Source organism: Quercus suber, unplaced genomic scaffold (genome assembly GCF_002906115.3).
Source record: "Quercus suber isolate HL8 unplaced genomic scaffold, Cork oak 2.0 scaffold_116, whole genome shotgun sequence".
NCBI lineage: Eukaryota > Viridiplantae > Streptophyta > Magnoliopsida > Fagales > Fagaceae > Quercus > Quercus suber.
The window spans coordinates 148,001-162,691 of record NW_027069581.1 but is presented as its reverse complement, the minus strand read 5'-3'; the positions used below and the strand labels follow the sequence as shown (position 1 = coordinate 162,691).

General features: G+C 32.8%; 1 protein-coding gene across 1 annotated transcript; it reads left to right on the top strand.

Moving 5' to 3' along the window:
* The first annotated feature begins 163 nt into the window (after positions 1-163).
* On the top strand, positions 164-12,012 carry LOC112025469 (probable sulfate transporter 3.3). Its single transcript, XM_024058143.2, has 13 exons — positions 164-1,065; positions 1,203-1,251; positions 1,365-1,572; positions 1,693-1,864; positions 2,828-2,893; positions 6,146-6,259; positions 6,365-6,481; positions 9,753-9,879; positions 10,107-10,393; positions 10,876-11,066; positions 11,155-11,240; positions 11,440-11,516; positions 11,607-12,012. Exons 1-13 carry the CDS (start codon positions 769-771, stop codon positions 11,760-11,762), a joined length of 1,947 nt encoding a protein of 648 aa, XP_023913911.1. The 5' UTR covers positions 164-768; the 3' UTR covers positions 11,763-12,012.
* The last annotated feature ends 2,679 nt before the right edge of the window (positions 12,013-14,691 follow it).

The following is a 14,691-nucleotide window of genomic DNA, read 5'->3' as shown; positions in this document are numbered from 1 at the left end:
TCACTGCCATGTGGTTGCGTATGCTTGGTCACATTAGGCTTAAAACAATACTTTATGTTATGACGTATAAATGATTTGGTTCATCCACATAAAGGTACTGCCTTAGCATTGCATAATACCGACTAGATTTCACTCTCTCTCCCTCTCTCTTCCATTTCTGATCTGTATTTAACAATAAAACCATCCTCATAAAATTCATAAACAGCCTAGAGAAGTGAACCACCATTCCTTAATGAGAGAGAACTGAAGAAAGGAGGGATATTCGACCAAAATATTCCATTTTCTGGTTAGCAACAAATGCCACACCACACAACTAATTCCATGGCACACTGGTTTATGTAACTTCAATGTTGTTCACACCTCTTCCCCTCTATTTACCTTGTGTGCATATTTCTTAATGATTTTTGAAAACTCAACAAGCGGCAACCCTTCATAATCAATCATATGTGGTCAAATTGACCAATTTCCATAGGCAAGGCCCGTCAACGTGCCCAAAAAGTAAGTGGCCTCAACTACCACAACATTGCTATTTTGATAAGCCTTAACATAAAATCTCATCCATATATATTCATATATGTGTGTGTGTATATATATATTATAGCCAAGTAGTACTACTGCTTTGTATTTTAGAGGTCTTGGAAAGGTTGATTGATGGGGTGGAGACTCACATAAAAAGAGAGCTTGCAAGCTAGCTAGGATTTGATCAACCAAAGTAAAACATACCACTTTCTCTTAGCAAAAAAAAAAAAACATTCCACTTTCTTTCCAATGGAAGCCAAAGCTAGTACCATGCACTCTCACTGCTTGGAAATAGCCATGGAAGCACACAAGGTTGTAACACCACCCCCTATGAGCACCGTACAGAAGCTGAAGATCAGACTCAAGGAAACCTTTTTCCCTGATGACCCTTTGCGCCAATTCAAAGGCCAACCAACGAAGAAGAAATTAATACTTGGAGCTCAGTATATCTTTCCTATTCTTCAATGGGGTCCTAATTACAGCCTCAAACTCTTCAAATCTGACATTGTTGCTGGTCTCACCATTGCTAGCTTAGCCATTCCCCAGGTTACTCATCTCACTTGCTATATTCTTTTTCACACCTTTCATTTCATACTTTTTTAGTCTGAGCTTTTTAAAGTGAAATAATGAAATAACATGCATTGATTGAACCTGTTTCCTTTATGGCCCTTTTTTCTTTACAGGGCATCAGTTATGCTAAGCTTGCTAATCTGCCTCCTATTGTGGGTCTATGTGAGTATATGTATATCCTTTTTTTCAACTTCTTTCATACCTTAATTTAAATCATATACTGTTCTATTGTTTCTAACTCACTCCTCTTTCTTTTGTTGGTTTTACACATAAAGATTCCAGCTTTGTCCCTCCACTTGTGTATGCTGTTCTTGGGAGTTCTAGGGACCTAGCAGTAGGACCTGTTTCCATTGCTTCTCTTATACTAGGATCCATGCTTAGGCAAGAAGTGTCTCCAAGCAATAACCCCCTCTTGTTTCTTCAACTAGCCTTTTCTTCAACCTTCTTTGCTGGTCTCTTCCAAGCTTCTTTAGGATTATTAAGGTGATCTCTTTTTTCTTCTTCTTCTTCTATATATCTTTCCACCCCAAAAAAAAATAAAAATTTTTTCCTTTCGTACTAATAGCAGGTTTGGTTTTTTTTTTTTTTTGGTTTGAATTGCAGGCTTGGATTTATTATTGACTTTCTTTCCAAAGCTACTCTTATTGGCTTCATGGCTGGAGCTGCTATCATAGTCTCTCTGCAACAGCTTAAAAGCCTCCTTGGAATCACTAATTTCACCAAACAAATGGGTTTGGTTCCTGTTTTAAGCTCTGTTTTCCACAACAGAAAAGAGGTATTACTGGTTTCTCAAAAAAAAAAAAAAAAAAATGGAAGAAGAAGAAGAAGAAGAAGAAAAGAAGTATTACTTTCTTATCAACCAATACTAATTAACTGACACACTCAATATTGGAAAAGGCCTACAGTTACTTAACCAGGATTATATATAACACTCTTCTAAAAATAATAATTAATAAATTTTTTATAGGAATAATTAATAATTATAACACCATTAATTGCACTCTTAAAAAGCACATGATTATTTGTTAGTAAACTTTCCAAATTTATTCAATAATACCATATCATTGTATTTTCAGAATACCAAATAATTATTCAATACTCGTTCGTAGCATTATATTAAAGTACATGTTCATTATAATTTTTTTATTGTATAATTTTGTTATGGTAATTGTTGCAAGCAGCCAACCACCATCAATCCTTTGCTATTCTGTGCTAAATGACCTCAGTATTGATGTTATCATCTTATGTTTATAAAAGTTTATAAACAGCACAATAAAAAGACAATAAAAAGAGTACAGTGGGAATTGTGCAGAACGTAATATTCCCTTCTGTTGACTTCTGCCACCAATTAGCAAAATAAATATAAGAAGAGAGAGTTTGGTAATAAAAAATAATCCTCATTTCTTATTATTATAATAATATAATTTTTTAAAATCTCACTTTTATTTTGGTACAAGTGTATTATTACCAACTTTCTACAAACATGCAAATAGATTTTTTAACAAAAAGTTAATCTAAGTTTACAACTCAAGTTTTATTTTAAAATCAAAATGTTAATATCTTTCATTTTGCTGCTATATTCATTGTTGCACTTTCAACAAATATGCAAATAAACGATTTAACAAAGAGTTAATCTAAATTCAAGAAGTTGTGACTCAAATCTTCTTTTAAAACCATGGTACTTTGCAGCTAAATATTTATGCATTAGGTACTAATGTAATTCATTGTTTTCCTGCAGTGGTCATGGCAAACTATAGTCATGGGATTTTGCTTCCTTGTCTTACTATTATTGGCAAGACACGTGGTACGTTATTCCCCTTCACTCTCTTTTTCTGCAAGTATTACTTATTTATACACACCAAAAAAAAAAAAAAAAAAAAAGATGAAACAAAATCTGCAGTAGAGGACAATTTCATTGATTCGATCTCGATGTGTATTTATTATGATAGATTGGTTTTACCAATTTTATAGTTCATACAATTGACGGTTGCATGGAATCATGGATCACAAACTTTCCCTAGAAAAACACACACACACACACACACAAGTGGGGTCAACAAGAAAATTATAAGTTACTATCATACTATGACCCAAAACCTTTTTTCTTGGTAAGCAATTATGACCCATAAACCTTCAAATATCTTTCACAATTGTGGTAGTAATTGCCTAGGGATAAAGCATAGGCAAAAACAAACCGAAAGGAAGTTTGTCTTGGCTGTGGCTCACGTTATAGTAATTGCAAAGACTCGTACACGTACTCGTTTGGATTGTAATATGCATGTATAACACGTGTCATTTGTTGCCATGATTGAGTTTTAGTTGGTTCTATTTTCTTAATACCGATGCAAAATTTTTTATTAGTTGTTGATCCACGGCAGCTAGTTCTCGCTCAAACCCTCAAAATAATCAATTATGTAATTGATCTTGTGGATAAAGCAAATCATATACATCTCATAACATAAAATATTGTTTTAAGACTAATGCGACCAAGCATAGATATCTCTTTCTCCCTCAACCCTTTGTAGCAAATATCTAGCTACGTACCATCTAGATTTTTATAGCAAAAAGATTTTAATAATTAATTAAGTTGATGGTTTTCATAGGGTTTCTACTTTCTATAGCAAAAAGAATTCTATAACATAACACAAGTGGCTAACTGGGTCTTATCATGTTTATGTTTAAACATTAAATAAGTAAGTTTTGGCTCCTAAAAGAGGAGAAGGGAGAGGTTCAAATTAAATAAGTTTTGGCTCATAAAAGAGGGGAAGGGAAATATTCGAAATTTCGAATGATTGTTAAATTACAAATTGTTCCAAAAATTTAAGTTATTGGGATATAATAAATTTAATCATTTAATCAAATACTTCTAACACTCCTTTCATGTGTGAGCTCAAGTGGAAGAGACATGAATCAAACTCATGATTTCCTGCTCTACTCTGATACCATATTAAATTACTATTTGTTCTAAAAATTTAAATTATTGAAATATAATAAATTTAATCTTTTAACCATGAACTTTTTACATCACTATCTTTACTAAAATGTACGTATCTCCAACAATTGTCCTACGACTTAAGGTTAATTAGGTACCTTTTTTTTTCTTCTTTTTTCTAGAATAAGAAAGGTAAGGTGGGATGACCTTATCCTTATGTGACTATCCTAGTTGAACATAATAATAGTAGCTTTCTATTGATAGGAATTATACCTTGGGAGAGTAGCTAGATGATAAGAAAGTCACATGCGCTCTCTTAAGTCTTGAGTAATAAACTAAGCAATAATCTGACCTAAGTCCCATCTTGAGAAAGATTATTTTAAATAGGGGAGGTTTGAGTCACATGAATTTTAATATATTGTGTTTTTTAGATCTAACATCGTTACTGTTGTTTAAACAACAGTTTTTAGTATTTAAACAATAATAACACTTCTAATACATATTTCTATAAAACTCAAATACGTATTTCAAAAATATTGAAAACTAAATAACAATACTTAAACATTGTTACCAAATGGGCACTGAATCTCTCTCTCTCTTCTTGTATATTTGTCTTTCCAATTAATTATTGGATTGTAGTCTAGTTTGTAGTAAACATATCTGTTTTAATATAACTCTCATTTGGCCCTTCACAATGTTCATTCACATTAGCTTCAGATGTCTCTGTTTTCTTTCTTCAAAGCCTTCAAGAAATATTGTGATTGTATCAAAAAAAATAAATATTTTGATTAATTATTATAACTTTCTTAAAAGTTAAACACTGTAATTATTATAACTTTCTTAAAAGTTGAGCTTAAATTATAGTTTTATATAGAAAATTATATGAAATGAAAAGGGAAAAAAAATCAAAATTAAAAACTAAGCGTAAAACTATGACTTTTGAAAATTTTGACACACTCACGTACTTCCTTTTTATTTTATTTCATTATTATATCATTATTTTCTGTATTTAATTTATTAATCTATAATATTTAAAAAAATTTTGGAAAAAAATATTCCTTAAGTAATTAATTGGGAATAAAAATAATGGTATTTCAAAAAAAATAATTTCCAACATAGACGTTAAGAATTAAAATCCTTCCACCCAATAATTAAATTATAAAAATAAAAAATAAAAACCTATAATTTTTTAAAAAAAAATAATGAAAGATCAAGTCACTTTTGTGGCATTAATAGCTGTTTAGGTCGGTGTGGCAATTTTTTTTTTGGTAACAAACTACTAGTACGCAACTTATAAACTTTTGTTAAATCTGCACCATGACTAATAGTATATCATATTCCAACTCAATTTATTTATGGTAAAATCCGGTTATCATTGAGTCGTTTTGGCTCACACGATGTATGAAATTCATCTTCATCTTAACATAAATTAATAATATTTTCATCAAAAAGAAAAAATTTTATTTCCGGATTTTTTATTATTCTTTCTGACTCATTATAAATTGACACAAATTATATATGCTCTTTTTCTTTATGGTAGGCCTTACCAATTATTGAGGTACATCCTGTCCTAACAATACACCACATTTTAATTTAATTGTCCAATATTGGATAGTGGCTATTTTCTGATTGAATGGTCTAGACCTATACTACTATGTGTATAATATCTTTATTCTTTTGTTCTTCATTTTTGTCCAGGGGGCATGTATATATATATATATATATAAACTTTTTTTTTAATATGGTCAAGGATATGAGCCATATTAAAAAAGTTAATATGGCCCATATCCTTGACTCATATGGAAAAATATTCTTACACATTTGTTATTGCTGCTCCCATAGTCCCATATGGAAAAACATTCGTACACATTTGTTATTGTGCTCCGTATATATTTCCTTTGAAAAACACTATTTTAGTTAAAATTGTGAAATTATGTTCACTATTTTAATTAAACTCACATTTTTAAAATATAATTTAAGCCAATGTGGCCGTGCATATATATATATATATATATGGTGGTGTAATAAAGAGGGTACGATAATTATAGTTCAGACCTGGTATATAACATTTTTCTTTGACAAATCAATAATGGACTACTATTGATCGAGATGCGTGCCTTGCAGAGCATGAAAAGGCCAAAGCTGTTCTGGGTTTCAGCTGGAGCACCACTTGTGTCTGTGATCGCCTCAACTCTCCTAGTCTTTGCATCCAAGGCTAATAATCATGGCATCAGTGTGGTAAGTTCATGCATAAATTATGAATACCCCCAAGCAGAAAAAGTTCGTAACTAGTAAAATGTTTCACTATCATTACTAAAGTTTTCAATTGGTTCTGTTTGGCAGATTGGAAAATTACAAGAAGGATTGAACCCACCTTCATGGCACATGTTACACTTCCATGGCAGCCACCTGGGGCTGGTAATGAAAACCGGGCTTGTCACTGGCATTTTATCCCTCACTGTAAGATTCTCTGTCGGTTACTTATTTGTTACACGACTTACATCATAACCAGAACAATTTTCTTTATTACTTTATGTAGTTTTAATAAAGGTGAAAAACCCATTTTCGTTCCTAAATTTTTATGCAATTCTCATTTTGGTCTTTAACTTTTATTTTCACCACTTTTAATTATATCCTGAAAAACGCATCTCGTTTTTGTTCTTACCGTTACATCAAAGACGGATAATACACACGTGGCAAACAGAGTGCAGTGTTGACACACTAAAAGCTTACGTGGCCATTAAAATAATAATAAAAAATGTTATTTGGCTTTAAAAAATACCATGTCAGCATCTAAATTAAAAAAAAAATTAATTTATTAATTTTAACTAAATTAAAAAATTAAAAACTAAAAATCATGTGAATTAAGATCTAAGTGTATCTTAAACAAGAACAACAAGAACACAAATCCAGATTCAAGAACACAGACCCAGAAATTAAAAAAAAAAAAAAAAAAAAAAAAAAAAAAACCTAGCCAAATCAATGACAAAATATCTAAATTATCCAACATCAACAACAAAACAACATAGCACCAATCAGACCACGGATCATCAACAAACCCCAAAAAAAAACCCAAATCCTCTATGCTTCTCTCTTTCAGATCTGGACTGATAGACCACCCAATCACTACCGATTGGCCATGGGGTTAAAGAGAGAGACAAAGATGATGAGTTAGAGAAAGAATGAACTAGACATCATGAGATTGAACTAAGAAGATAAAAGATCTGGGTTTTAATCATGGAGCGAGATCTTGTTGCAAAGCTCTTTGGGACTGAGATTGTAAGAGCAATCCACATGAGCAAACTCTTTGAGAAGCTTCAGCCCAACCTCGCCGAGCTTCTCCACCACTAAAACCGTCGGCTTCGGTCCAAAGAGCCAGAAGCTTTAACAATCACCACCAAGGGCTTCGAGAATCACCGGCTAGGACGGAGAGCTACGGAGAAAGCTGAGCTGCGTGACTGTCTAGAAGACGGCGACAACAACGGCGTTGCAAAAAATTAAAGGATTTACTGATACTAAAGGATTGACCTTTGAGCTTGCTTTCGTTTGCTAGGTTTTATTTTCTTCTTTTCCACTGTTTTCCTTTGTACGACGTTGTTTGTTTGTTGGGTCTTTAATGGCACATCTGGAAGGGAGTCCTAGCAGCTCGTCGATTTCTCAAGCAGAAACGGGTAATGAACTGGAAAGCACGGGTGCGGCTGGGAGGGTGCCGCACCCGAGTCCGACGCGGCCCGACGCGGGACTCGGCGTCCGACGCGGTTGACCGCGCGTCGGTGCCCCGTCTGAACTTTTTTTTTTTTTTTTTCCCTCGGATTCGCGCCGACTCGGCTCGATTCGCACCGACGCAGCTCGATTCGCGCCGAATCGGCTTCGATTCGGCCAGAATCGGTCCGTATCGGCCAGAATCGGGCCGTATCGTCCATATCGGTTCGTATCGGCCGGCGACCGATACGGCCGATACGGCCGAAACAGGCCGGAAAAGGCCGAAACAGGCCGATATCGGCCTTGAAAATCGCCGGAAAACCCGAAATTCTGACCTTAGAAGCATAGTAATGTGTTTATTGCCTTCTTCTTTCTTTGTTTTGTGAATCAAAGCATAACAATGTGTTTTTTAAGAAGATTTTAATAGTAAAAATATATAGAAAATATAAATAAAAATATTTTTAATAATTTTTTAATTGCCGAGTCCCGCCGCACCCGCACCCTACTTTTTCAAAATTTGCCGAGTCCCGCACCCGTACCCGCACCCGCACCCGAGTCCCGAAACGCACCCGTGCTTCTTAGGTAATGAAGCTCTCTGGGTTAGCCGAGAAATTTGGAAAAAGAGAGTAGAAATGAAAGCATTCTCTGTTTGGTTGCCGAGAAAATGCAGGAAAATAATTTGAAAGTGAAAGTTTTGTTCTTTTCTTTATAGTAAAACCCTCTTTTCCATTTTGGGTTTTGAAGAAAAAAAAAGTGAATAACTTCTACCAGTTGAGCTAAATATTAGTCTTTAAGCTTTGTAGAGTGAAGGTTTTGAATTCTCAGCTCACAAAAATAAATTGATGTTAGAAGTTGTAGCTTACTTCATTCACCTATGTTTTCTTGCAACCAAGCGAAGCAGAAACTTTCTCAGCAACAAAGATTTATTGTTTTTTTTTTTTTTTATAATAATTTTTGGGTTTGTGTTCTTGAATCTGGATTTGTGTTCTTGTTCAAGACACACTTAGATCTCAATTCACATTATTTTTATTTTTTAATTATGTTTTTAACTTTTTTTTTATTTAGTTAAAATTAATAAATTATTTCTTTTAATTTAGATGCTGATGTGGCATTTTTTAATGCCAAATAACATTTTTTTAAATTATTTTAATGGTCACGTTAGCTTTTAATGTACCAACAGTGCACTCCATTTGCCACGTGTGTATTATCCGTTTCTAATGTAATGACAGGGACAAAAATGAGACACGTTTTTCAGGATAGAGACTAAAAACAGTGAAAATAAAAGTTAGGGACCAAAGTGAGAATTGTGTGAAAATGTAGAGATGAAAATGAGTTTTTCGCCTTTAATAAATGATAGAATTCATGAAGTTTGTTCTTTTTTTATTTATGGAATGATAACATTCCATTTAATGTTACTCCCCATAATTAATGGTCCTTTGTATAAACTCTTAAGTGAAAATTAGTGTCAGTTAATGAGTATCATCAAAGACTTTGTTAATAAACTATTTTAAGAAAGTTCTAATATTACTCTAATGAAAATATAAAAAATTTTCAAAAATTGCTTGCCTTTTCCTTTCCCATAAAAAGTTTATAAACGTAATATTTCTTAAATGAATACCCTTAGGGTATTCATTAACAAAATCCAGGTATTGTTTAACATTTCCCCCCTTCATTAATAAGTCTCATTATTATGTAAGAGGAGGGATTTTGTTACAGGTTATAGAATGTTAAATTATAAATTGCAGTATAGTTTTTCAAAAGAAAAGAAAATACATTAATTAACAATTTATTAATACTCAAAAAAAATTTCATGTACTTTTATTGATATTTGTGTCTAATTTAACTCTATAATTTTTTTAAAATAAAAAATTATTTTAATGAAGTAGCAAATGCCTTTTAACTTTTCCCTTTAATTCATTGGTTAACAAAAGAATAGAGGGTGTTTGCTACAAATAATTAATGTGCCAAACACACTACATTTTAATAAAAATATCATCATCAATTGTTATTATAACATTTTTGGGAACAGGAAGGTATTGCAGTGGGAAGGACTTTTGCTGCTTTAAAGGATTACCAAGTGGATGGAAATAAGGAGATGATAGCAATTGGGTTGATGAATGTTGTTGGCTCCTCTACTTCTTGCTACGTTACAACAGGTGCATAGTTACCCCTTCATAATTCAAAAGTGAATACTAGTATTATAAAATTTAAATAACTTGAAACTATATATGTCGTCAAATTCAAAAAATAAAATCTTAACCGTGAAATAAATTTTAGTTGAAATGAAGAGGAAGATAATCCTATTCCTTAAGCCTTTTTCCTAAAGTGTCAAGACTTTGCTTCACATCAAAATAGATATTTCTAATACAGCATTGAATTGCAGGTGCATTCTCAAGGTCAGCTGTCAATCACAATGCAGGAGCAAAAACAGCAGCCTCTAACATAGTAATGTCAGTGACAGTTATGGTGACACTTCTCCTCCTTATGCCTTTGTTCCAATACACACCAAATGTTGTACTGGGTGCAATCATAGTCTCGGCAGTAGTTGGTCTCATTGATATCCCAGCTGCCTATCAAATTTGGAAGGTTGACAAATTCGATTTTATCGTATTGTTATGTGCATTCTTGGGTGTTATTTTCATCTCTGTCCAAGATGGCCTTGCCTTCGCGGTATGTATAAGTTTCTGCAACTTCTAGAAGATACATTGTTAGGTTCTATACTTATTTAAAAACATCATCTTTGGATTAGCTTTGTGGTTTGTGTCACAATTAAGCATCTTCTTTGCTCATTGAATTAGCTTAGGATGTTGTACTAGACATCATTTTAACTCTCAGTATAGTTAATCTAAAATCTTCTTTAAGTAAAGAATGTGGCACTGTCTAACTAGTAGTCTAGTATAAAGATGAAGGCATCTAAAAAAGTGTTAATTATATCACACGCATGACAAACACATAATTATTGGGGAGATAACACCTTTGAGAGACTAGGAACACTGTTTAACCCAAAAGCTCAAGTGTTATGAGTGTTATGGGATTGAGCCCCATTATGTTATATTAGTTCCTCAACTTCTTTAATTTATTTTATCTATATGTGGGACTTTCACTCACACGTGTATACACCAAATAAGAATGACAATGATATTGATGGTCAGGTTGGACTATCCATTTTCAAGATCCTGCTGCAAATTACAAGGCCAAAAATAGTGATGTTGGGGAATATTCCTGGGACACAAATATATCGAAATCTGCACCATTACAAGGAAGCTGTAAGAGTCCCTAGATTCCTCATTTTAAGCATTGAAGCTCCCATCAACTTTGCTAATATCACATATCTCAATGAAAGGTTGGTTTTTACTCTATAATCTTATATTAACAAACCAAGTCAGTTTATGTAGTAATTTTGATCAAATCCTTTTTGTTATACAATGAAGGATTTTGAGATGGATTGAAGAATATGAAGCAGAAGAAGATAGTAAAAAACAGTCAAGCCTCCAATTTGTGATTTTGGAAATGTCAGGTAAAGTTAATTTTAGAATGAGTTCAATTTTAGAATTATGTTTTCAAATTGATGTTGTTCACTTCAGCCAATAAGCACTTTCTACTAATGGTGGTTGTTGTCATTCTGGAGCAACAATTTATCATTTTTTGTTCAAGCCTATTGAACAAAGCCAAATGCAATTTACAAACTATAACACACATAATCTTTATACTATCAGCTGTGAGTGCTATAGACACAAGCGGAGTCTCTCTCTTCAAGGATTTGAGAAAAGCAATGGAAAAGAAAGGCGTTGAGGCAAGTGCATAAAATCTCTTATATAGTTCTTTTATATCCTTTTTGTTGCTGATAGTCTCATACTTCAACTGTTATTAATTGGCTTCACAGCTTGTATTGGTGAATCCTCTGGGTGAGGTAATGGAAAAACTCCTGAAGGCAGATGAAGCTCAGGATTTCATGAGACCGGATAGCCTTTACTTGACAGTTGGAGAGGCTGTAGCTTCACTCTCATCAACAATGAAAGATCAATCATCAACCACGTAAAATGAAGTGGCATATACAAAGTATTGCTCACTATGAATTACGTGTTTGACAAGAAACCCTGATAAAATTAATATTGCATATAAATAAAGCATTGTAGTTTCCACATATTTAAATGGTTCATCTCATTTGCCTATTGGAAGTATTGGTGGCTGTAAATTTTACCTGAGAGTTCAATTCCAATGTCCATGAATGTTGCTTCAACAAGGATCAGAACAAATTAAGCAAGATTGTTCTCTCTCTTCTTTACACATTTCCTTTTATTATAACATATGGGCTGGATATAGGTTTTGTGGTTTCATCCACAAAGGATATGGAACAAGGCATTAATCGAATATGGAATGTGAAGGCTATATATCAAGCATTACTAGATCCCTTGGTATTAAGAACACTCTTCTTCTTAGTGGAATAGCTTCTTTGTTAGGTAGTATTGGAATAATCAAATATTATTTGCAGAAAACCTGCTAATAGTCTTATGGCTCTTGTCTTGAGCGTGTAACTCATCCCATCAACCATTCCTCTAGATTTTGGATTCCATTCGGCTTTGTAAACTATGTTGTATATAATTGCAAGAGTTTGGTTAAGTTCAGAAGAAGATACATCCATTTATCCTATGTTTTTGGAGTATGATGCTACCAAAATCAAATTGATGAAATTTGAAGTTAATGCAGCCGGGAAAAAAAATTGTTTACATATATAATGCTAGCATTGCACTTTAGGGGCTCTGTAATTTGTACAGAGGACCAATCAATGTTTCATTTTTTTTTTTGGGGGGGTCATATTATGGAGTTTTGTTTGAAATAATGCATGGCTATATCTTTCATATACAATGAAGTATAAGATAGAGAGTACTCATAGAAATTATTGGAGTTAGGTTATGTGCGCATGGACTTTACACTACATTTGGGTCTCTTGTACCATTAGGCCCATTACATATCAAATCAATTTATTATTATTTAACATCCCCTCAAACTCAAGATAGAAATTTGATGAAGCATTAAGTTACAAATAAAGCTTGTGAAGATACCTGGAAGAAACCTTGAATGATTCCTTGAAAATCTTCTTGAATGTTAGTGTATAGATTAGCCCATTGGGCTTAGCCTAGTATATTACTTGTACTATACTTCTATTACTTGTACTGCACACATACCTAGCCTATATAAAGGCTCTCTTTTGTATATTGATACACACATAATATTATACAGACTATTCAGTCATTCTCTCTCTTTTTATATTATTAACATTGAAAGTGACCAAATTGGTTGGATATGGATCAGTCACAATAGAGGAAGATTTATGCAAATTGAGATGATGACTTCAAAGGAATGCTGGAAGAAAGCTGCAAAGGCTTGATAATGGCGGCATCAATGACCAAGGAAGAGCCGTTATGGCCTGACAAAGGGTAAAGAATGGCTACACTAATGGCCTGGAAAAAACAATTGGCGAAGGACATTGTGATAAAGCACATGTGAGTAAGTTAGCGACTTTTGCATATACAGGGTCCAAATGGATCAATTTAAGTGATTTAGGGGCTTTAAACGAGCAAATAGAACCTAAAATTAGAATCTAGGGTGAAAAAATGGAATAGGGAAAATGCCATGTCCGAGCAAAATAATGGTCAAAAGTAGGATATTGATGAGACATTTGATCATTTGGCCCGTCAATGTATATGTTACGTGATGTGGCATGTTCTAAGGCTGATGAGATTGCGTCTATTATTATTATTATTATTATTATTATTATTATTTTTGGCATGGAGGAGAGATTGCATCTGTTGATGCAATTTGAGAGCTTTACGAGAAAACTGGTTTGGGTTGCACGGAATTACATATCGGTGAAATGCAAAAAAAAAAAAAAAAACAATTTTCTTTCGTCAATGAAGTTGCAATAATTTTATTATTTAAAGGAGAAAAAAAATACAAGATGTGACAATACTATTTTCTTTCTAAAAAACAACACACACCAAATCCTAATTTGAAACAATAATTTTTCTATCCTACACACAAGATTCACAGTGGACTTAAAACAGGCCAAAATTTTCCATTCCAGTAACTAAGCCTAAAAAAAAAATCCATTAAAAACCGTAGCACTTTTATATCAAGTCGGATCGTAATTTGAATCAAATACAACTAGGCTCCAAATAGCCCAACACATATAAGATAAAGAAAAAGTTTGACTTCTCTAAATGATTTAGAATTGTCTTGCCCCAATCCATATGGTTCGTTTTAGCTCCATGACTTTTTAATTAGTTATATGACTTATTTAAAAATATATATGGATTGTCTTATAAATTGCCAATATCTTTTAACACTCCTTCTGCTTAATCACATGCCTAACATTGCATTAATTTTATGAGACGTGAAATTATAAACCCATTAAAAAAAATTATGTTAATAAGTTTTTTTTTTTCAAAGATTATTGATATTGTATTAAATTTGTTATTATGATTAAAAAAAATAAGAAGGGTTAAAATACATAATATTTTCACAACACTTTTACAATAATTCTTTTTTTTTTTTGAGGGTCCTTTTACAATAATTCTTAAGTAGTAAGTTATTACTGATTTTAATTTAAACCAACCACTAAAATTACTGTTTCACCCATAAGTAACAACATGTTTTTTGAAATTTATTGTAAAAATGTTATCCAAATATCTTTAAATACTATATAATTTCCTTAAAAAACGAGATACTATAATTCCTAGTTCGACTCGAAATAGTGTTTCGGCGTATAACTAATTAAGGGCGTGTTCCCAAAAACCCAAACAGAGTTCGACTCGAAATAGGAATTTAGAACCACCCCCTATATTAAAGCACGAGAGACCGAGTTTTTTATTTATTTATTTTTAACAGTTCGTCATATACCCCTAGGGCCTGGAGATAGGGAGCGCGAGAGAGCAAAGAAAGAGAGTTTCAAAGTTGCGTTAGTGATA

Coding starts and splice junctions, on each gene's coding strand:
- LOC112025469 (XM_024058143.2), top strand. CDS start 769: ATGGAAGCCAAAGCTAGTACCATGCACTCTCACTGCTTGGAAATAGCC. Junction 11,241..11,439: donor TGTGATTTTGGAAATGTCAG/GTAAAGTTAATT, acceptor TTATACTATCAG/CTGTGAGTGCTATAGACACA. Junction 11,517..11,606: donor TGGAAAAGAAAGGCGTTGAG/GCAAGTGCATAA, acceptor TTGGCTTCACAG/CTTGTATTGGTGAATCCTCT.